At 50.4% G+C, this 22,190-nt stretch overlaps 1 protein-coding gene across 3 annotated transcripts in view; it reads right to left on the bottom strand.

Moving 5' to 3' along the window:
• Nucleotides 1–205: 205 nt before the first annotated feature.
• Nucleotides 206–22,190, bottom strand: part of NUDT19 (nudix hydrolase 19) — a 45,431-nt gene continuing 23,446 nt past the window's right edge. For all 3 annotated transcript variants that reach the window (XM_073560848.1, XM_073560850.1, XM_073560849.1), the window contains exons 3-4: nt 2,258–2,462; nt 206–2,141 (exon numbers count right to left, since the gene is read on the bottom strand). In XM_073560848.1, coding sequence (XP_073416949.1) covers nt 1,927–2,141; nt 2,258–2,462 — 420 coding nt within the window. In that variant the 3' untranslated portion in view covers nt 206–1,926. The remainder of the gene's footprint in view (nt 2,142–2,257; nt 2,463–22,190) is intronic.

Raw genomic sequence — 22,190 nt, 5'->3', positions numbered from 1 at the left:
AAAAATCACTTTTGCTATTGGGTTTCATTACAAATTTTGCACCGTTCGGCTTTTACAGACTCTATTTCCTGGCACATTCAACTTTGGTCATAAATCTGCTCAGAAAAACACAGATAAATGAGTTACAGACTTCTGTCCAAAAGGAGCTCACTGACAGATTCTCAGTTCATTCTTTAGTAAGGAACAGACAGTGCAACACACAGGCTATAGCAAGCAACCTGCACCATTTTATTTTTTATAAAATCCAACTGCAAAAATTATTTTTAGTCCATGCTTTATGCAGCACTATTTTTTTTTCTTCCATGAAAGCTGTACATGCTGACGGACCAGCTTTGGTACATGCTGACGGACCAGCTTCGGTACATGCTGACGGACCTCAGTCGGTGTCTTCCATGCAACATAACAGGCGCAGCATGTGTGGCGAACACGTGCAGGTCCATCTGTCTGCTTCCATAACTCCCATACACTACAATGGGGGAATACATGGAGCCACGACCACACACAAACCAAAATCTAGAATTTTTTTTTAATTAAAAATATTAAAATTATCACTCCACATTTTGACAACAGAAATAAAAACAATCATATTGTATAAACGATAGAAAACATTCTCCCCTCCAACTGTAGAAGAAATGTCTGGTGGACAAAGGTGTTCATATACAAGGGGAAGATCTAGATGGCCACAATGTGCTGAGAACTAATAGACGCACAAGCTGGATCCATTATTACATTTACGCCTTTTTTTATTTTTATTTTGAGTTTTCGGCCCTCTGAGCCTTTTTTGTTAGCACCAAATTTATGTTTCCATTTGCCCCTTAAGTTTATTCAATATTTTCGGGGGTTTTTTTCAGTTCACTGTGGCTGGGGTTCAGGGTTTCCAGATGTCGTCGCTTGATTCATCCTTTATGACTTTTAAAAAAAAAAAAAAGGCGTAAAATTTTGATGCACATGTACTCCAGTTCCCCCCTCCCGCTTCCGGAACAATTCTACGAATTTTTGAGCAATTTTTACAACATTTAAAAAAAAAAAAAAAAAAAAAAAATAAGAGGTTTTATTTCTGCTCTTATAGTTGCAAAAAATGGTTCAATATGGAGAAAAAAAAAAAGAAAAAAAAATTAACTTTATGCAACTGCAAGCGCTATTTTGACAAATTTGCTGCAAAAAAATGTAAGCAAAACAATATAATAAAAGAAAAGCAAATGTGGACTTTTTGGGGGGGTTATGTTCCCACGATGGGTTTTTGCTTAATTTTTTTTTTTATGCTGCATATTTAAAAAAAAAAAAAAATACAACAAGTAACCTAATTTACTTGATGTTGCAGATTTTCTGCACACATTAAAAACTCACTAAAAACCTCAAAGCGGGAACAGAGCCTTAGGGTCAATTTCATCATTTGCATTTGTTTTGGGATTTTTTTTGCCTTGCGGTAATCGCTGCCGTCGGCCGAAAAACAGTGAACATAAAGAAAACCAAGCAACCACATAAACTAGGCACAGACTAAAAGAAGGATTTGCCATAAATGAGCTTCAGGCTCTGCTCCAAAATCTCCTAAAAAAAAAAAAAAAAACACCCAAAAAAAAGCCAAAACTCATGCACGATGGGCGGATGCTCGTCATTTGTCCTATTAAAATACTTGCCGACGGTGCATGTGTGTCGACAGGTACGTGTGAATCAGAAATGCACAGTGCCGGACAACCCCTTGACTGCAGCTCTGGATGTGACTAGAGTATAAGTCATGGAGCAATGACGATCTTGCTATCATATAGGTGGAGACATTACGCGTTTTGCCCAGTGTCATGGTGGCTATGACACCAGAGTGCCTCTTCTAGATGGACACTTGACAGTGCAGGACGGTTTCAGAATTACGGCGCCTATGTGGAGCAGCTTGTACTCCGCCCCAGCCATGTATATCGATATTTATGGGCTTCATAGCTGGCTCTTGGGCACCATCTCCACTATGAACGGGTGCACATGTTTATACTTGGGTGGTACAGTTACAAAGAGCAGTGGGACCCCGTCTAGGGTTATATTTCTGTGAAGGCGCCCCCCATCGCGGATGACCTCTTCCATGGTTTGGTCTGTGGAATACACGGCTTGCATCTGTCCGGTGACATCGGGATCATCGGGGTAGAGCTCATCTCCTGCAAGGTGGAAAAGGAAGAAAGGTCACGGCCATCTCTCCAGCAGAAAGCCGGTCGATCAAAACACAACAGTATGTTAAAACTTACCCAACGATTTAGGGTTTTTAATGACGTACCTGGCAGCGTGTGCACCATACCGTCCTTGGCGTGCACAGTAACGGGCATCCACCTCTCACAGCCTTCCAGGGAACGACGCAGAGCGAATCGCTGCAGCTCCTCAATAGACGGAAAGTTACACAGTTGGCTCAAGTTATAGAACTGAGGAGGTGGGATCCAGGTCTTCTTCAGAAATTCCTCTATGGCTTCCTGAGGTGTCCACCACTGAAACAGATCACAAAGCAAGAGGTTAAGAAGATGAGGAAGACCACCCCGAGTATTCTCCACTTTGGCATTTGTCGTGTTTCGCTACCTCACAAGCTCGAATTTCACAGGTTTTTTTTAGGTTTGCATCAGTTCATGTAAAGAACATGCCGACAAGTGAGAACATTTGGTTTTCTTTATATTGTGAAACAAACAAATAGTAGAAAATAACAGAGAACTTCAGTGTGCATAACTAGTCACCTCCATAAAGTCAGTACTCTGTAGATCCTCTATTTACGGCAATCACAGCTGCAGGTCGCTTTGGATAAGTGTCTATGAGCTTTCCACATCGGACCACTGGGGGTTTTGCCGATTCCTCAAGGTACAACTTCTCCAGCTCCTTCATGTTAGATGGTTTCCTCCGGTGAACAGCGATCTCCAAGTCTGACCGCAGATTTTCCATTGGATTAAGGTCTGGGCTGTGACTCGGCCATTCCAAAATGTTTACACGTTTCTCCTTAAACCCCTTGTGTTGCTTTAGCAGTATGCTTGGGGCCATTGTCTTGTTGGAAGGTGAACCTCCGTCCCAGTCTCAGATCACTGACAGACTGAAACAGGCTTTGCTCAAGAATATCCCTGTATTTAGCACCATTCATCTTCCCCTCGTCTCAGACCATTCTCCCTGTCCCTGCTGCTGAGAAACATTCTACAGCATGATACTTCCACCACCATGTTTCACTGTGGTGATGGTGTTCTTGGGATGATGAGCTGTGTTGGTTTGGCACCAGAAATAATGTTTACCTTGGTGGCCAAAAAGTTCAGTTTTGGTCTCATCTGACCACAGCACCTTCCTCTATACATTTGCGGAGTCTCCCACGTCTTTTGACAAAAAGCAAACCTTAAAATTTTTGTGTGTAAGTAAAGGCTTTTTTCTGCCCACACTTCCATAAAGGCCACCTCTATGGCTGGTTTCACATTTGCGCTTTTGTGCGCAGCGCATCGTGCGCATGCGCACTTATATTTAACATGACGTGCGCATGGTCTTGCGCATACTTGCGTTTTCGTGCGCATGCGTTTTTTTGTCTTTTGCGCCAGGCGCGTCAGACGCAACATATTGCATTTTTGGTTCCGCCCTGTCTCGTCAAAAAAACGCATGCGCACGCTTGCGCACGGAATGCGCAAAAACACCACATTGGAGCCTATGGGAGCGCATGCGTGCGCATGGTCTTGCGCACGCTTGCGTTTTTATGCGCATGCGTTTCTAAGATAAACATGTCTGGAATGTGGTCTAGACATTAAAAAAAAAAAAAAAAAAACCAAGGTGATAAAATGGTGTGGGCACTGGGATTCCACAATACTTAGACTGCTCAACGAGTGGACACACAGCAAGCTGCACCAATGTAAGTATGAAAAACCTAATGTCTGGCTGAAATTTCAATACATTTCTATGTACTTATGTCTCTTTTTTTTTTTATTGCAGCATGTCTTCATCTGGTGAGGAATACGTCCCCGGGACAGGGCAAGAGGCAGAAGAAGTGAGTACTATGCTTCCGTATGGATTGGTAAAAATAAACACATGTGGTTAATTTTTTTTGTTTAATTTTCAGACCTCATCCTCCACCACGCCACCACCACCGGAGGAACGGCAGGAGCAGCAAGGCCAAGTGCGGGCGGGAAGACGTGATGTAAGTACAGACGGACTGTTTTTTTTTTTTTTTACTTAATTTCTATGCTGGTTTATTTCCTTTTTTTTTGGGAACTGTATTGTATTGTATTTTTTTTTTTTTTTTTTGTAAATTTTCATTAGTATTTTTTGGTAATTTTCCTAGTTTTTTTTGCTGCTTTTTTGGTTACAGATTTTTTTTAAACTTAATTTCTAGGCTGGTTTATTTTCTTTTTTTTTAGAACTGTATTGTATTGTATTTTTTTTTATGTTTTTGGTAAATTTTTATTAGTATTTTTTGGTAATTTTCCTAGTTTTTTTTGCTGCTTTTTTGGTTACAGATTTTTTTTAAACTTAATTTCTAGGCTGGTTTATTTTCCTTTTTTTGGAACTGTATTGTATTTTTTTTATGTTTTTGGTAAATTTTTATTAGTATTTTTTGGTAATTTTCCTAGTTTTTTTTGCTGCTTTTTTGGTTAGATTTTTTTTAAACTTAATATCTAGGCTGGTTTATTTTCTTTTTTTTGGAACTGTATTGTATTGTATTTTTTTTATGTTTTTGGTAAATTTTTATTAGTATTTTTTGGTAATTTTCCTAGTTTTTTTTGCTGCTCTTTTGGTTACAGATTTTTTTTAAACTTAATTTCTAGGCTGGTTTATTTTCTTTTTTTTTTGGTAATCATTTTTTTAAAGATTTTTTTTTTTAATTTTCATGGTTGTTTTTTTCCGTGTTTGTTGCTTTTTTGCATTTATTTTCATTTAAAACAAAAAAATTTTTCATGGCTTGTGTATCAATATGTTAAAGCTCAAAGTGTGTATGTGTGTGTATGTTTGTTTGTATGTTTGGGTATATGGGCACGGGACTATGGGAAGGCGGATATGTATGATGGTATATGGGCACGGGACTATGGGATGGAGGATAATTATAATTTTCTATAACTAACCACAGTTCTACTATGCCCGGGCAGCGCCGGGCTCTTCAGCTATTTTTCTAGATTTTTCATTTTAAAATCTTTCAAAGATTAATGTTTGTCTTTCTTTTCTAGGCTCCACAGCGGGAGGAGGACCTCGCCCTGGACAATGACGAGCTCATCCGTCTAGTCCAGGAGCGAGTCCCGCTGTGGGACACCCGTCACCAACTGCACTCGGACAACGTGGTGATCCGGCGGCCAGGACCGGATTAAGGTTGGAGGGGGCCCCTGGGCAGAAAATCTGGTGGGGGCCCCCATATCATTAACATTTTAGCCATAACAGTAGAGCGCGAACTGTAGCACTCAGATGTACAATCTAATCTTATCCTCTTGTTCTGCCACATTCAGATTTAAGGTACTACAATAGAGATACAGTCCAGGATAACTCAAAGCAGTCCAATTATAGACAGAAAGAGTTACTCACATTTTTTTTTATTGAAGCCAATGTTAAGACAGCCAAGGAATAATAAAAATGCAGAAAGGGAAAGTTTTCACCGGCAGCAATTGTTGCTAACTACTGTATAACAATATGCTCTCTATTGTATTATCTCCGGAGTACAGCTTCCCCCCCCACGCAAGGGTATACAGCTCTTGCCCCCTACAAGGGTATACAGGCAGCTTTCCCCCCCATAGGAATACAACTGCCCCCCAACGGGTATACAGCTCTTGCCCCCTACAAGGGTATACAGGCAGCTGCCCCCCCCCCCCCAAGGTTATACAGTTCTCCAATGTTTCGTCTTTATACAGTTCCCTCCTCCAGGTATACAGGCCCAAATGTACAGCTCCCCTCTCGCGTATACAGCTCCCCCGATCAATATATAGCTAGCTGGAGCCTGGAGGCAAGGGGGTTAATCACCGTGGCGCTGCAGAGTTGATTGGCGGGTACACAGCAGGCGGCGGGCGCACGATGCTCGTGAACGCGGCGAGCAGGCAGAGGAGATCCACAGGACAGGAGGCGTGACAGGAGAGGAGGCGTGACAGAAAGAAAGAACAGAGAAAAAAGAAAACAGAGAAAGAAAGAACAGAGAAAGAGAGAGAAAAAAAAAAAGATTAGAGAGATAAAGAAACAGAGATAGAAAGATTCTACCGTGTTTCCCCGTAGGACCCCCCCGAAAGTAAGACAGGGTGGGGGTTACGGGGGGTCCTTCAATGTAAGGCCTCCCCCGAATGTAAGGCAGGGTTGGGGGCCGCTGTGAAATGTAAGGCCCTTACCTTTGGGCCGCCGCTGTCCCCCATTGGGTCCCCAGGCTCCAGAGGTGTCCTCAGGTGCAGCTGGGCGGGTCCAGCGCTCATGGGGTTAACTCGCCGTGTTAACCCCGCAATCCGCCCAGCTCAACAGCTCATTGGCCGCCCCTGTTCCCCACGTCACCGCCGGCCCCCGGCTCGAGCACTGATTGGTCCAGCAGCTCGGGCTGTAATTGGCCGCCCCAGCCCCACGTCACCGCTGTTTCCCTGCTGATTGGCACAGCGTTCCCTGCAGCACAGGCCTTCCGCACCCACAGCCGCACCGCAGAGGAAAACGTCCAGCATTTAAAAACCAAGTAGGGAAACATGTACTGTATAGGGTGTGGGGCTGTGTGCAGTGGGATACGGCACTGTTATGGGGTGTGGGGCTGTGTGCAGTGGGATACGGCACTGTTATGGGGTGTGGGGCTGTGTGCAGTGGGATACGGCACTGTTATGGGGTGTGGGGCTGTGTGCAGTGGGATACGGCACTGTTATGGGGTGTGGGGCTGTGTGCAGTGGGATACGGCACTGTTATGGGGTGTGGGGCTGTGTGCAGTGGGATACGGCACTGTTATGGGGTGTGGGGCTGTGTGCAGTGGGATACGGCACTGTTATGGGGTATAACAGCATGTTAATAAATGTTAATTTATTGGTTAAAAAGAAATTGTCATTTTTTTTCGGCTAATGTAAGACCTCCCCCGAAAGTAAGACAGGGTGGGACTTTTTGGGGTAAAATTAATGTAAGACAGGGTCTTACTTTCGGGGAAACACGGTATAAAGATACTATCGCAGCCCGGCTCCCACTGTAGTGCCCACCTGAGCCTCCCGATGCAGGAAATATAACGATCCGCTCACATGGCCGACATCCCCAAGTTCAAGGCGATCCTGCTGTCCGCGCTGTTGGAGGAGGACATGGTGATGGATCTGAAGCATTCCTTAAAGTGCCTCCATGGTTCTGTCACAATCTCCTCCCGAAATTACCTAATTACCGGTCAGCTTCTAGCACGTCACTTCCGGTGGAACGTCACATGCGAATTTTAAAGTGCTCCTCGGGGCTCCGCCGTGTACTCCTGTGTCCGCACGAAAAGTAAGCTCCCAGCCGGGGCAGTATCTCTCTCAAAATCGGGACTGTCTCGCTGGGAGGTATGAATGCTCCCCACCATAAACCTTGTACACGTATGGCACCGCATACATCATACACACACGGTTCCGCTTTTTATGCCTCATACACACGGCTCCGTTCTGTACACCTTGCACACACACACTGCTCAACTCAGTACACACATGGCTCCACTCCACAAACCTCGTACACATGCGGTTCCGCTCCACACACCTTGCACACACGCAGCTCCGCTCCATACACACACGTGGGGCTCAGCTCCGTACACGTGCGGCTCCGCTCAGTACACCTCACACACTCGCGGCTCTGCTCCGTACACCTCATACACACACACGGCTCCGCTCCGTACACCTTGTACACACACGTCTCTGCTATATCCACCCTGTAAACCCTCCCTGACCCCACACAAACTTCACCTCATCCAGGACGATGAGAACCAGCACAGACAGCAGAGTCCTGCATAAACCAAGGGCTGATACTGGGTATTGGGGGAACATTATACTGTGTATGGGGGGGATGGCGGTACTGGGGGAACATTATACTGTGTGGGGGATGGCAGTACTGTGGGAATATTATACTGTGTGAATATTATACTGTGTGGGGGTGACGGTAGTGGGGAACATTATACTGTATGTGGGGGGATGGTGATACTGTGGGAACATTAAACTGTATGTGGGGACGTGATACTGTGGGAAAATTATACTGTATGTGGGGACAGGAAAGGGACATTGCAATATGTGTTTTGTTACTTCCTGTTTTCCATACTTGGGTCACATGTACAAGGAACAAAATGCTATGATTCTTAGAAAGTGACAACAAAAAACACCAAGTCTCAGCTCTGAAAAGGTTACTGCCCCCTCTGCCCAGTAATGGGGAATCTCCAGCACCTACCTCCACATGCAGAGCCACACTCCACATAGAGAATAATGGAGCCTCCAGCACTGACCTCCACCCGCAGAGCCACACTCCACATAGAGAATAATGGGGCCTCCAGCACCGACCTCCACCCGCAGAGCCGCACTCCACATAGAGAATAATGGAGCCTCCAGCACTGACCTCCACCCGCACTCCACATAGAGAATAATGGGGCCTCCAGCACCGACCTCCACCCGCAGAGCCACACTCCACATAGAGAATAATGGAGCCTCCAGCACCGACCTCCACCCGCAGAGCCGCACTCCACATAGAGAATAATGGAGCCTCCAGCACCGACCTCCACCCGCAGAGCCGCACTCCACATAGAGAATAATGGAGCCTCCAGCACCGACCTCCACCCGCAGAGCCGCACTCCACAGAGAATAATGGAGCCTCCAGCACCGACCTCCACCCGCAGAGCCGCACTCCACATAGAGAATAATGGAGCCTCCAGCACTGACCTCCACCCGCAGACCCGCACTCCACATAGAGAATAATGGAGCCTCCGGCACCTACCTCCACCCGCAGAGCCGCACTCCACATAGAGAATAATGGAGCCTCCAGCACCGACCTCCACCCGCAGAGCCACACTCCACATAGAGAATAATGGGGCCTCCAGCACCGACCTCCACCCGCAGAGCCGCACTCCACATACTGAATAATGGAGCCTCCAGCACCGACCTCCACCCGCAGAGCCGCACTCCACATAGAGAATAATGGGGCCTCCAGCACTGACCTCCACCCGCAGAGCCGCACTCCACATAGAGAATAATGGAGCCTCCAGCACTGACCTCCACCCGCAGAGCCACACTCCACATAGTGAATAATGGAGCCTCCAGCACCGACCTCCACCCGCAGAGCCGCACTCCACATAGAGAATAATGGAGCCTCCAGCACCGACCTCCACCCACAGAGCCGCACTCCACATAGAGAATAATGGAGCCTCCAGCACCTACCTCCACCCGCACTCCATATAGAGAATAATGGAACCTCCAGCACCGACCTCCACCCGCAGAGCCGCACTCCATATAGAGAATAATGGAACCTCCAGCACCGACCTCCACCCGCAGAGCCGCACTCCACATAGAGAATAATGGGGCCTCCAGCACCGACCTCCACCCGCAGAGCCGCACTCCACACAGAATAATGGAGCCTCCAGCACCGACCTCCACCCGCAGACCCGCACTCCACATAGAGAATAATGGAGCCTCCAGCACCGACCTCCACCCGCAGAGCCGCACTCCACATAGAGAATAATGGAGCCTCCAGCACCTACCTCCACCCGCACTCCACATAGAGAATAATGGAGCCTCCAGCACTGACCTCCACCCGCAGAGCCACACTCCACATAGTGAATAATGGAGCCTCCAGCACCGACCTCCACCCGCAGAGCCACACTCCACATAGTGAATAATGGAGCCTCCAGCACCGACCTCCACCCGCAGAGCCGCACTCCACATAGAGAATAATGGAGCCTCCAGCACCGACCTCCACCCGCAGAGCCGCACTCCACATAGAGAATAATGGAGCCTCCAGCACCTACCTCCACCCGCAGAGCCGCACTCCACATAGAGAATAATGGGGCCTCCAGCACCGACCTCCACCCGCAGAGCCACACTCCACATAGAGAATAATGGGGCCTCCAGCACCGACCTCCACCCGCAGAGCCACACTCCACATAGTGAATAATGGAGCCTCCAGCACCGACCTCCACCCGCAGAGCCACACTCCACATAGTGAATAATGGAGCCTCCAGCACCGACCTCCACCCGCAGAGCCGCACTCCACATAGAGAATAATGGGGCCTCCAGCACCGACCTCCACCCGCAGAGCCACACTCCACATAGAGAATAATGGGGCCTCCAGCACCGACCTCCACCCGCAGAGCCGCACTCCACATAGAGAATAATGGAGCCTCCAGCACCAACCTCCACCCGCAGAGCCGCACTCCACATAGAGAATAATGGGGCCTCCAGCACCGACCTCCACCTGCAGAGCCGCACTCCACATAGAGAATAATGGGGCCTCCAGCACCGACCTCCACCCGCAGAGCCGCACTCCACATAGAGAATAATGGAGCCTCCAGCACCAACCTCCACCCGCAGAGCCGCACTCCACATAGAGAATAATGGGGCCTCCAGCACCGACCTCCACCCGCAGAGCCGCACTCCACATAGAGAATAATGGGGCCTCCAGCACCGACCTCCACCTGCAGAGCCACACTCCACATAGAGAATAATGGGGCCTCCAGCACCGACCTCCACCCGCAGAGCCGCACTCCACATACTGAATAATGGAGCCTCCAGCACCGACCTCCACCCGCAGAGCCGCACTCCACATAGAGAATAATGGGGCCTCCAGCACTGACCTCCACCCGCAGAGCCGCACTCCACATAGAGAATAATGGAGCCTCCAGCACTGACCTCCACCCGCAGAGCCACACTCCACATAGTGAATAATGGAGCCTCCAGCACCGACCTCCACCCGCAGAGCCGCACTCCACATAGAGAATAATGGAGCCTCCAGCACCGACCTCCACCCACAGAGCCGCACTCCACATAGAGAATAATGGAGCCTCCAGCACCTACCTCCACCCGCACTCCATATAGAGAATAATGGAACCTCCAGCACCGACCTCCACCCGCAGAGCCGCACTCCATATAGAGAATAATGGAACCTCCAGCACCGACCTCCACCCGCAGAGCCGCACTCCACATAGAGAATAATGGGGCCTCCAGCACCGACCTCCACCCGCAGAGCCGCACTCCACACAGAGAATAATGGAGCCTCCAGCACCTACCTCCACCCGCAGAGCCGCACTCCACACAGAATAATGGAGCCTCCAGCACCGACCTCCACCCGCAGACCCGCACTCCACATAGAGAATAATGGAGCCTCCAGCACCGACCTCCACCCGCAGAGCCGCACTCCACATAGAGAATAATGGAGCCTCCAGCACCTACCTCCACCCGCACTCCACATAGAGAATAATGGAGCCTCCAGCACTGACCTCCACCCGCAGAGCCACACTCCACATAGTGAATAATGGAGCCTCCAGCACCGACCTCCACCCGCAGAGCCACACTCCACATAGTGAATAATGGAGCCTCCAGCACCGACCTCCACCCGCAGAGCCGCACTCCACATAGAGAATAATGGAGCCTCCAGCACCGACCTCCACCCGCAGAGCCGCACTCCACATAGAGAATAATGGAGCCTCCAGCACCTACCTCCACCCGCAGAGCCGCACTCCACATAGAGAATAATGGGGCCTCCAGCACCGACCTCCACCCGCAGAGCCACACTCCACATAGAGAATAATGGGGCCTCCAGCACCGACCTCCACCCGCAGAGCCACACTCCACATAGTGAATAATGGAGCCTCCAGCACCGACCTCCACCCGCAGAGCCACACTCCACATAGTGAATAATGGAGCCTCCAGCACCGACCTCCACCCGCAGAGCCGCACTCCACATAGAGAATAATGGGGCCTCCAGCACCGACCTCCACCCGCAGAGCCACACTCCACATAGAGAATAATGGGGCCTCCAGCACCGACCTCCACCCGCAGAGCCGCACTCCACATAGAGAATAATGGAGCCTCCAGCACCAACCTCCACCCGCAGAGCCGCACTCCACATAGAGAATAATGGGGCCTCCAGCACCGACCTCCACCTGCAGAGCCGCACTCCACATAGAGAATAATGGGGCCTCCAGCACCGACCTCCACCCGCAGAGCCGCACTCCACATAGAGAATAATGGAGCCTCCAGCACCAACCTCCACCCGCAGAGCCGCACTCCACATAGAGAATAATGGGGCCTCCAGCACCGACCTCCACCCGCAGAGCCGCACTCCACATAGAGAATAATGGGGCCTCCAGCACCGACCTCCACCTGCAGAGCCACACTCCACATAGAGAATAATGGGGCCTCCAGCACCGACCTCCACCCGCAGAGCCGCACTCCACATACTGAATAATGGAGCCTCCAGCACCGACCTCCACCCGCAGAGCCGCACTCCACATAGAGAATAATGGGGCCTCCAGCACTGACCTCCACCCGCAGAGCCGCACTCCACATAGAGAATAATGGAGCCTCCAGCACTGACCTCCACCCGCAGAGCCACACTCCACATAGTGAATAATGGAGCCTCCAGCACCGACCTCCACCCGCAGAGCCGCACTCCACATAGAGAATAATGGAGCCTCCAGCACCGACCTCCACCCACAGAGCCGCACTCCACATAGAGAATAATGGAGCCTCCAGCACCTACCTCCACCCGCACTCCATATAGAGAATAATGGAACCTCCAGCACCGACCTCCACCCGCAGAGCCGCACTCCATATAGAGAATAATGGAACCTCCAGCACCGACCTCCACCCGCAGAGCCGCACTCCACATAGAGAATAATGGGGCCTCCAGCACCGACCTCCACCCGCAGAGCCGCACTCCACACAGAGAATAATGGAGCCTCCAGCACCGACCTCCACCCGCAGAGCCGCACTCCACACAGAATAATGGAGCCTCCAGCACCGACCTCCACCCGCAGACCCGCACTCCACATAGAGAATAATGGAGCCTCCAGCACCTACCTCCACCCGCAGAGCCGCACTCCACATAGAGAATAATGGAGCCTCCAGCACCTACCTCCACCCGCACTCCACATAGAGAATAATGGAGCCTCCAGCACTGACCTCCACCCGCAGAGCCACACTCCACATAGTGAATAATGGAGCCTCCAGCACCGACCTCCACCCGCAGAGCCACACTCCACATAGTGAATAATGGAGCCTCCAGCACCGACCTCCACCCGCAGAGCCGCACTCCACATAGAGAATAATGGAGCCTCCAGCACCGACCTCCACCCGCAGAGCCGCACTCCACATAGAGAATAATGGAGCCTCCAGCACCTACCTCCACCCGCAGAGCCGCACTCCACATAGAGAATAATGGGGCCTCCAGCACCGACCTCCACCCGCAGAGCCACACTCCACATAGAGAATAATGGGGCCTCCAGCACCGACCTCCACCCGCAGAGCCACACTCCACATAGTGAATAATGGAGCCTCCAGCACCGACCTCCACCCGCAGAGCCACACTCCACATAGTGAATAATGGAGCCTCCAGCACCGACCTCCACCCGCAGAGCCGCACTCCACATAGAGAATAATGGGGCCTCCAGCACCGACCTCCACCCGCAGAGCCACACTCCACATAGAGAATAATGGGGCCTCCAGCACCGACCTCCACCCGCAGAGCCGCACTCCACATAGAGAATAATGGAGCCTCCAGCACCAACCTCCACCCGCAGAGCCGCACTCCACATAGAGAATAATGGGGCCTCCAGCACCGACCTCCACCTGCAGAGCCGCACTCCACATAGAGAATAATGGGGCCTCCAGCACCGACCTCCACCCGCAGAGCCGCACTCCACATAGAGAATAATGGAGCCTCCAGCACCAACCTCCACCCGCAGAGCCGCACTCCACATAGAGAATAATGGGGCCTCCAGCACCGACCTCCACCCGCAGAGCCGCACTCCACATAGAGAATAATGGGGCCTCCAGCACCGACCTCCACCTGCAGAGCCACACTCCACATAGAGAATAATGGGGCCTCCAGCACCGACCTCCACCCGCAGAGCCGCACTCCACATAGAGAATAATGGAGCCTCCAGCACCGACCTCCACCCGCAGAGCCGCACTCCACATAGAGAATAATGGAGCCTCCAGCACTGACCTCCACCCGCACTCCACATAGAGAATAATGGAGCCTCCAGCACTGACCTCCACCCGCACTCCACATAGAGAATAATGGGGTCTCCAGCACCTACCTCCACCCGCAGAGCCGCACTCCACATAGAGAATAATGGGGCCTCCAGCACCGACCTCCACCCGCAGAGCCGCACTCCACATAGAGAATAATGGAGCCTCCAGCACCTACCTCCACCCGCAGAGCCCCACTCCACATAGAGAATAATGGAGCCTCCAGCACCGACCTCCACCCGCAGAGCCACACTCCACATAGAGAATAATGGAGCCTCCAGCACCGACCTCCACCCGCAGAGCCACACTCCACATAGAGAATAATGGAGCCTCCAGCACCGACCTCCACCCGCAGAGCCGCACTCCACATAGAGAATAATGGGGCCTCCAGCACCAACCTCCACCCGCAGAGCCGCACTCCACATAGAGAATAATGGAGCCTCCAGCACCGACCTCCACCCGCACTCCACATAGAGAATAATGGAGCCTCCAGCACCTACCTCCACCCGCACTCCACATAGAGAATAATGGGGCCTCCAGCACCGACCTCCACCTGCAGAGCCGCACTCCACATAGAGAATAATGGAGCCTCCAGCACTGACCTCCACCCGCAGAGCCGCACTCCACATAGAGAATAATGGAGCCTCCAGCACCGACCTCCACCCGCAGAGCCACACTCCACATAGAGAATGGAGCCTCCAGCACCGACCTCCACCCACAGAGCCACACTCCACATAGAGAATAATGGAGCCTCCAGCACCGACCTCCACCCACAGAGCCGCACTCCACATAGAGAATAATGGAGCCTCCAGCACTGACCTCCACCCGCACTCCACATAGAGAATAATGGGGTCTCCAGCACCTACCTCCACCCGCAGAGCCGCACTCCACATAGAGAACAATGGGGCCTCCAGCACCGACCTCCACCCGCAGAGCCGCACTCCACATAGAGAATAATGGAGCCTCCAGCACCTACCTCCACCCGCAGAGCCCCACTCCACATAGAGAATAATGGAGCCTCCAGCACCGACCTCCACCCGCAGAGCCACACTCCACATAGAGAATAATGGAGCCTCCAGCACCGACCTCCACCCGCAGAGCCACACTCCACATAGAGAATAATGGAGCCTCCAGCACCGACCTCCACCCGCAGAGCCGCACTCCACATAGAGAATAATGGGGCCTCCAGCACCAACCTCCACCCGCAGAGCCGCACTCCACATAGAGAATAATGGAGCCTCCAGCACCGACCTCCACCCGCACTCCACATAGAGAATAATGGAGCCTCCAGCACCTACCTCCACCCGCACTCCACATAGAGAATAATGGGGCCTCCAGCACCGACCTCCACCTGCAGAGCCGCACTCCACATAGAGAATAATGGAGCCTCCAGCACTGACCTCCACCCGCAGAGCCGCACTCCACATAGAGAATAATGGAGCCTCCAGCACCGACCTCCACCCGCAGAGCCACACTCCACATAGAGAATAATGGAGCCTCCAGCACCGACCTCCACCCACAGAGCCACACTCCACATAGAGAATAATGGAGCCTCCAGCACCGACCTCCACCCACAGAGCCGCACTCCACATAGAGAATAATGGGGCCTCCAGCACAGACCTCCACCCGCAGAGCCGCACTCCACATAGAGAATAATGGGGCCTCCAGCACTGACCTCCACCCGCAGAGCCACACTCCACATAGAGAATAATGGGGCCTCCAGCACAGACCTCCACCCACAGAGCCGCACTCCACATAGAGAATAATGGGGCCTCCAGCACCGACCTTCACCCGCAGAGCCACACTCCACATAGAGAATAATGGAGCCTCCAGCACTGACCTCCACCCGCAGAGCCGCACTCCACATAGAGAATAATGGAGCCTCCAGCACCGACCTCCACCCGCAGAGCCACACTCCACATAGAGAATAATGGAGCCTCCAGCACCGACCTCCACCCTCAGAGCCGCACTCCACATAGAGAATAATGGGGCCTCCAGCACCGACCTCCACCCGCAGAGCCGCACTCCACATAGAGAATAATGGGGCCTCCAGCACCGACCTCCACCCGCAGAGCCGCACTCCACATACATGGCTGCTCTCAGTGCTCTGTGCTGTGCGCACAGGACCTGTGATGAGGTCACAGGAGGGGAGGAGACAGGGGTCACATGATCGGGGCCCTGACACCTTACCTCCTGTGATCTCATCACAAGTCTTTGCACACTACCAGCAGCATCAGCGTTCAGGCTACTTGTAGATGCTGCTGGTAGCAGAGCACATAATGCCGCCCCCACGGTCACTCACTTTTAGGTGGGGAGAAGATGGAGTGCCATTGCAGCAGCCAGCAGGAATGTGGTGGGGGCCCCCTTAGAAGCTCTTGTGGTGGGGGCCCCGGGGCTGAAGCCCCGCCTGCCCTGCCTATAATCCGGCCCTGCCGGCGGCTCTGGAACGAGGTGGCCGCATCGCTGATGGATGGCTGGGACAATGCCTCTCCCCGGGTCCGCAAGGATTTTCGTAAGTATATAAATGCAGTGTGATGCAGCAGTGATCTTGGCCGGGATCACCCAACTGTGTGTGATGCTAGTAACTCCATGGAGTTTCTATCATCACACACAGTTGGATGATCACAGCCTCCAGTGCATAGTCTTACTTTTTTCTTCCCACCACAGTGAACAAAGTCAGAACCCGTTGGCGCTCGATGAAGGACCGCTTCAACAGGGATATCTGTCAGGAGAATCAGGTTCGCAGTGGTGCTGCGGCAAGGACCGGCACGAAGTACCGATACCATCGTGCCTTGGCATTTTTAAGACCAGTCCTTGCCTCCCGAACGTAAGTATTTTCTAGCTGTATTGTGTTTTATTCTGTGCTTTTCTATTCCACAGGAGTTGGCGATTGTTAATTTATGGTAGTAATTTCTTTCTTTTCTTTTCACAGCACCTGGAGCAGCACCCTGCAACCTGGGCCCGAAGCGGTCCTTCATCAAGCTGCCCCGGACCCCTCCCAGCCATCCATCAGCGAGGAAGCACCTTGCAGGTCTGCACCACAGTCATCTGGAGACCAGGAAGCTGGTCGCTCAGGTGTTCCCCTGTCCCAGGTCTCTGCCACTGGTTTTGCGGGCACTTCCCGCCAGCAGCGGCAGAGGGCCTCGGACAGGCCTCTCATGCCCGAGTTCGTTGAATTGAGCTCGGTCTTTCAGAGTAGCCTCAAGGCACTCTCCGATAGACTTGAGAGTGGTTTCCTCCTTTTGGACCAACGCTACAAGTCTATCGAGGGTCGCCTTGAGCGCCTGGAAGTCGACCTCGCCAGACCAGCGCATCATTTTTATACCCAAATTGCTCGGGACACGGCGGAACACCTTACCCCTGACCTCCAGTTGACTGTCATGCAGGCCTGCAACAATGCTTTTATGCAGGCTATGCAGCAGAGTAGGATTATGCAACAGTCAGCGGTGGCATTTCCACCGGTGCCACCCCTGACTCGTTTTACAGCATTACCTACTTCTGCTGCATATCACTGCACAGCCACCACACTTCCAAGCCTCGCCGGACACCAATATACCGCCACAAGTCCGAGTGCAGCTGGACACTTACCCGCCAACACCATGCCAAGCGCTGCTCCTGCCTGGCCCACCACTGCTGCCGCCACCACCACTGGATGGCCCGTCGTCACCACCCCTGCCTGTAGCGCCGCCACAACCACCACCAGCGGGAGGACCACCCCGGTATGGACCGCCACAGCCACCACGCCTGCATGGACCGCCACCACCACCAGCACCACCACCTCGGAGCATCATCAGCTGGGGGACCCGCATTCAATATTTACGGCCCCTGCCAGGACATCCACCACCACCAGCATGCCACAGCAGGTACAAGTTCCTGGCAGGCGGTCCACAAGCGCCAGGCGGTCCCCCAGCTCCAGCCGGTCCAGAGGCTCAAGGCGGTCCCCGGGGTCTAGCCAGTCCTCAGGCTCTAGCGAGGACAGCAGCAAGACGACGGGCCACCGGCATAAAAAAACAAAAGAGGAGGACTCTGACCCTCCCTCACCTCCCACTTCACAACTTTCCTTGCCTCGGCTCCCTTCCCCCACTTCTTTGGTTCCTCCTTCCCCTAGAACCCCTTACTCCACCCAAAGCCGTTCCTAATCCCTCCACACCCCCCAGTTTCCACCAACTAAAAAATAATAGTAAAATAAATGTTAAATTTTTATTTCAAAATAATGTTTGGTTATTGTGTCTTTCGCCGCCTGCACACACTGCGCCGTACACTATGGTTTGTTTTTCTTTACTTTATACCGGATGGTCAGCCATCCAACTCTGAAAGGGATACTATATTTCAGATTTTTCTTTTTTTTATATATATATATATATATATATATATATATATATATATATATATATATATATATATATATATATATATATATACACATACATATATACATACACACACACACATACACATATATATACACACATACATATATATATACACATACATTATATATATATATATATATATATATATATATATATATATATATATATATATACATACACACACACACACACATACACACACACATTTATATATATCTATCAAAAAAAGGGCAGCACTACCAAAATTAAATAGTTGGTGCAAAACCTATTCACCAGTGTCCAAACAGCCAAATTAACAAAAGTAAAAAAAATAGGCAGCACTCAAATTAAATGTGAAAAAAAGTGGATACTTTACTGATCCTCAAGTGGCAACGTTTCAACGGTGACCCGTCTTTATCAAGCCATTGATAAAGACGGGTCACCGTTGAAACGTTGCCACTTGAGGATCAGTAAAGTATCCACTTTTTTTCACATTTAATTTGAATGCTGCCTATTTTTTTACTTTTGTTTATATATATATATATATATATATATATATATATATATATATATATATATATATATATATATATATATATATATATATATATATATATTTTTTTTTTATGGTGGTTTCCCTTTCTTTACTTTAACTTGGGCAGGTGAGTAGTGGAGTGTATTAAGACACAGTACACTGGGTACAGGTATAAAGAAAACATGTATTTTATTTTTAACAAACAACAAAACTATTAAACCATTTGATCCTGCCATGCTACACGACCCACATCGGATAAAAAGAAGTCGTCCGCAAATTGGTCCCTCATTTGTGCAACTTCGACCGATGACCGAAGAGGGTGCTGAGTAAAATCTGGCAAAGGGTTGGCAGCAGGTTCATCCATTTCAAAGTTCGGCCGCTCCTTTGCCATAACAATATTGTGGAGAACCACGCACACCTTCACCACCTCATCCACTGTTTCCATTTTTAGATTGATGGCGGTGCTGAGAATTTGCCATCTGGACACTAGAATGCCAAAGGCGCACTCTACAGTCCTGCGAGCCCTCGTAAGCCTGTAGTTGAAAATTTTCTTGGGGTGGTCCAAGTCACGGCTGGAGTACGGCTTCAGCAGGTTTTGGCACGTCTGAAATGCCTCATCCCCAACCACTACAAATGGCAGTGGTGGAGTTTGGGTTTGGGGAAGAGGCCGTGCCAGTGGAAAATTGAAATGGTTGCCGTACAACCTCCGGCCCATATCAGAGTTCTTAAAAGTCTGGGAATCGTTGCCCCGTCTGAATGCCCCTATGTCCACCGCCACAAAGCGGCAGTCTGCATCCGCAATGGCCATTAGTACTGTGGAAAAGTACTTCTTGTAGTTGTAGTACTCAGAGCCACTTCTTGCAGGTTTTGTGATGCGGATGTGCTTCCCGTCCACCGCTCCTAGGCAGTTCGGGAAATTGCAGACTGCCCAGAATTTGTCCGATATTTGAAGCCACTTTTCGGCAGTGGGCAAAGGCAGAAACTCCGGATACAGAACATCCCACAGAGCCCTGCAGGTGTCGGCAACAATCCCGGATAAAGTGGAGATTCCCAGCCGGTACTGGAAATGCAGGGATGAAAGACTCTCTCCAGTTGCCAGGAACCTGCAAAACATAAAAAGAAAAAATAATTATATTTCTGTCTTGGGTATTACTAAAAACACTGAAAATAAAAAAGTACATGGCCTAACTATTTTGCATGTTTTTTTAATACAATATAGCAAAAAAACATTTTTTAAAGGCTTGGGATTAGTACATGACAGAAGAAAAACAATTATGCAAAAAAGCAATTTCCCAAAAATAATGTTAAAATTCAATAGCCAAAAAAAAACCTAATTTTTTTGACAAAAAAAAAAAAAAAAAATTGGAAAAAGCCAAAAAAATTAGGCAAACATAACAACATACATACCGTAAGGTGACAAGGAGCCTTTCTTCGGGAGGAATGGCACGCCGGAGCTGAGTGTCCCGTCTCCCGATGTTTCCTTCAACCATACCCAGCAAGTCCGGCAAGCTTTCCTGGGACATCCGGGTATAGTCAGCAAATTTCTCCGGGTTTTCCTGGAGCTCGCTGTACAGCGTGTGATATGCTCCACGGCTTGGCCGGAGTTCGATGATTGGATGCCTCCAAAACCGACGCCGCTGCCGTCTCTGCTGTCTCTCCCTCTCTTGCTGGCAACAAAAAGGCATACGCCTGAGACAGCGCGATGTCAAGATCCAGCTTGAAGCGGAAATTATCCAGACGCAGGTCCATCCTGACACCGGAAACAGCAGCAAAATCTGATGAATTCAGCAGTACAGGGTCTATAAAACATTCCAATGACACACGCCCACTGGTGACCCATTGGTGTTCAAGGATTTTTCTATTGTGAAATGTCACACCTAAAAACGCATGCGCATAAAAAACGCAAACGCATGCAAAAATGCATGTAAAACGCAAGTAACGCTGCGTTTTTTTTACGCATCAGCGTGTGCATGATGTAAAAAAAACGCGCGTTTGTTTTGCGTTTTTCGTTGCGTTTTTTATGCGCACGATGCGCTGGCGCAAAAAAACGCTAATGTGAAACTAGCCTATGGAGTGTACGGCTTATTGTGGTCGTATGGACACATAATCCAATCTCTACTTGGGAACTCTGCAGCTCCATTAAGGTTACCATTGGTCTCTCTGCTGCCTCATTAACGCCCTCCTCGCCTGGGCTGAGAGATTTGGTGGGCGGCCCTCTATTGGCAGGTTTGTTGTGGTACCATGTTCTTTCCATTTGATGATAATGGATTTGATGGTTCTCCAGGGGATCATCAGATACTAGATGTGTGTTTATAACGCTACCATCAATTGAACTTCTCAACAACTTTGTCACTGACTTGTTTGGAGAGCTCCTTGGTCTTCGTGGTGATGTTTGGAGAGCTCCTTGGTCTTCGTGGTGATGTTTGGAGAGCTCCTTGGTCTTCGTGGTGATGTTTGGAGAGCTCCTTGGTCTTCGTGGTGATGTTTGGAGAGCTCCTTGGTCTTCGTGGTGATGTTTGGAGAGCTCCTTGGTCTTCGTGGTGATGTTTGGAGAGCTCCTTGGTCTTCGTGGTGATGTTTGGAGAGCTCCTTGGTCTTCGTGGTGATGTTTGGAGAGCTCCTTGGTCTTCGTGGTGATGTTTGGAGAGCTCCTTGGTCTTCGTGGTGATGTTTGGAGAGCTCCTTGGTCTTCGTGGTGATGTTTGGAGAGCTCCTTGGTCTTCGTGGTGATGTTTGGAGAGCTCCTTGGTCTTCGTGGTGATGTTTGGAGAGCTCCTTGGTCTTCGTGGTGATGTTTGGAGAGCACCTTGATCTTCGTGGTGTTGTTTGGAGAGCACCTTGATCTTCGTGGTGTTGTTTGGAGAGCTCCTTGATCTTCGTGGTGATGTTTGGAGAGCTCCTCGGTCTTCGTGGTGATGTTTGGAGAGCTCCTCGGTCTTCGTGGTGTTGTTTGGAGATCGTCTTCGTGGTGATGTTTGGAGATCGTCTTCGTGGTGATGTTTGGAGATCTCCTTGGTCTTCGTGGTGTTGTTTGGAGATCTCCTTGGTCTTCGAGATGATGTTTGGAGAGCTCCTTGGTCTTCGTGGTGATGTTTGGAGAGCTCCTTGGTCTTCGTGGTGATGTTTGGAGAGCTCCTTGGTCTTCGTGGTGATGTTTGGAGAGCTCCTTGGTCTTCGTGGTGTTGTTTGGAGAGCTCC

Source organism: Dendrobates tinctorius, unplaced genomic scaffold (assembly GCF_039654945.1).
Source record: "Dendrobates tinctorius isolate UK_male_01 unplaced genomic scaffold, ASM3965494v1 ptg000307l, whole genome shotgun sequence".
Classification (NCBI taxonomy): Eukaryota; Metazoa; Chordata; class Amphibia; order Anura; family Dendrobatidae; genus Dendrobates; species Dendrobates tinctorius.
The sequence above is the reverse complement of the archived record's forward strand: the minus strand, read 5'-3'. Positions and strand labels throughout refer to the sequence as shown.